The sequence below is a fragment of the Mandrillus leucophaeus genome, unplaced genomic scaffold (genome assembly GCF_000951045.1).
Source record: "Mandrillus leucophaeus isolate KB7577 unplaced genomic scaffold, Mleu.le_1.0 Scaffold878, whole genome shotgun sequence".
Classification (NCBI taxonomy): Eukaryota; Metazoa; Chordata; class Mammalia; order Primates; family Cercopithecidae; genus Mandrillus; species Mandrillus leucophaeus.
Window position 1 is genome coordinate 1,050,840 of NW_012109563.1, and position 379 is coordinate 1,051,218.

Consider the following 379-nt stretch of genomic DNA (forward strand, 5'->3'; position numbering starts at 1 on the left):
ATGTAACTGTTAGTATTGAAATCTATTTTAATTCATATCACCTTGTATTTAATTATAGGTAATCTTTAGATGGTGGAAGATCTCTCTAAGGAGTGAGTATCGATCAACAAAACCTGGAGAAGCAAAAGAAATCCATGAAGACTTCCTAGAGAATTTACATCTTCAGAGTAAGGAAGGGAACATATTATGTACCGCTGTTAAATTCTCATTAATTAGTGGTAGATTTTGTCAAAGAAGTTTCAAATATATTATCACTTGAAATATTGATATGCAATTATGTACTTAGATATACAATGTTAGATTCTTAAAAACCAGAAAACTGTTATTTTTTTCTCTTGGAAAAAATCTTAGCGTTTAAGATCCTAGGTTTGGCCGGGCA

At 30.6% G+C, this 379-nt stretch overlaps 1 protein-coding gene across 1 annotated transcript in view; it reads left to right on the forward strand.

Annotated features, from left to right (window-relative positions):
- FBXO36 (F-box protein 36) overlaps nucleotides 1-274 on the forward strand; it is a 54,610-nt gene extending 54,336 nt beyond the window's left edge. Inside the window, exon 2 of the mRNA XM_011969148.1 lies at nucleotides 59-274. Within this exon, the coding sequence (XP_011824538.1) occupies nucleotides 59-259 (201 nt within the window). The 3' untranslated portion in view covers nucleotides 260-274. The remainder of the gene's footprint in view (nucleotides 1-58) is intronic.
- Nucleotides 275-379: the final 105 nt, after the last annotated feature.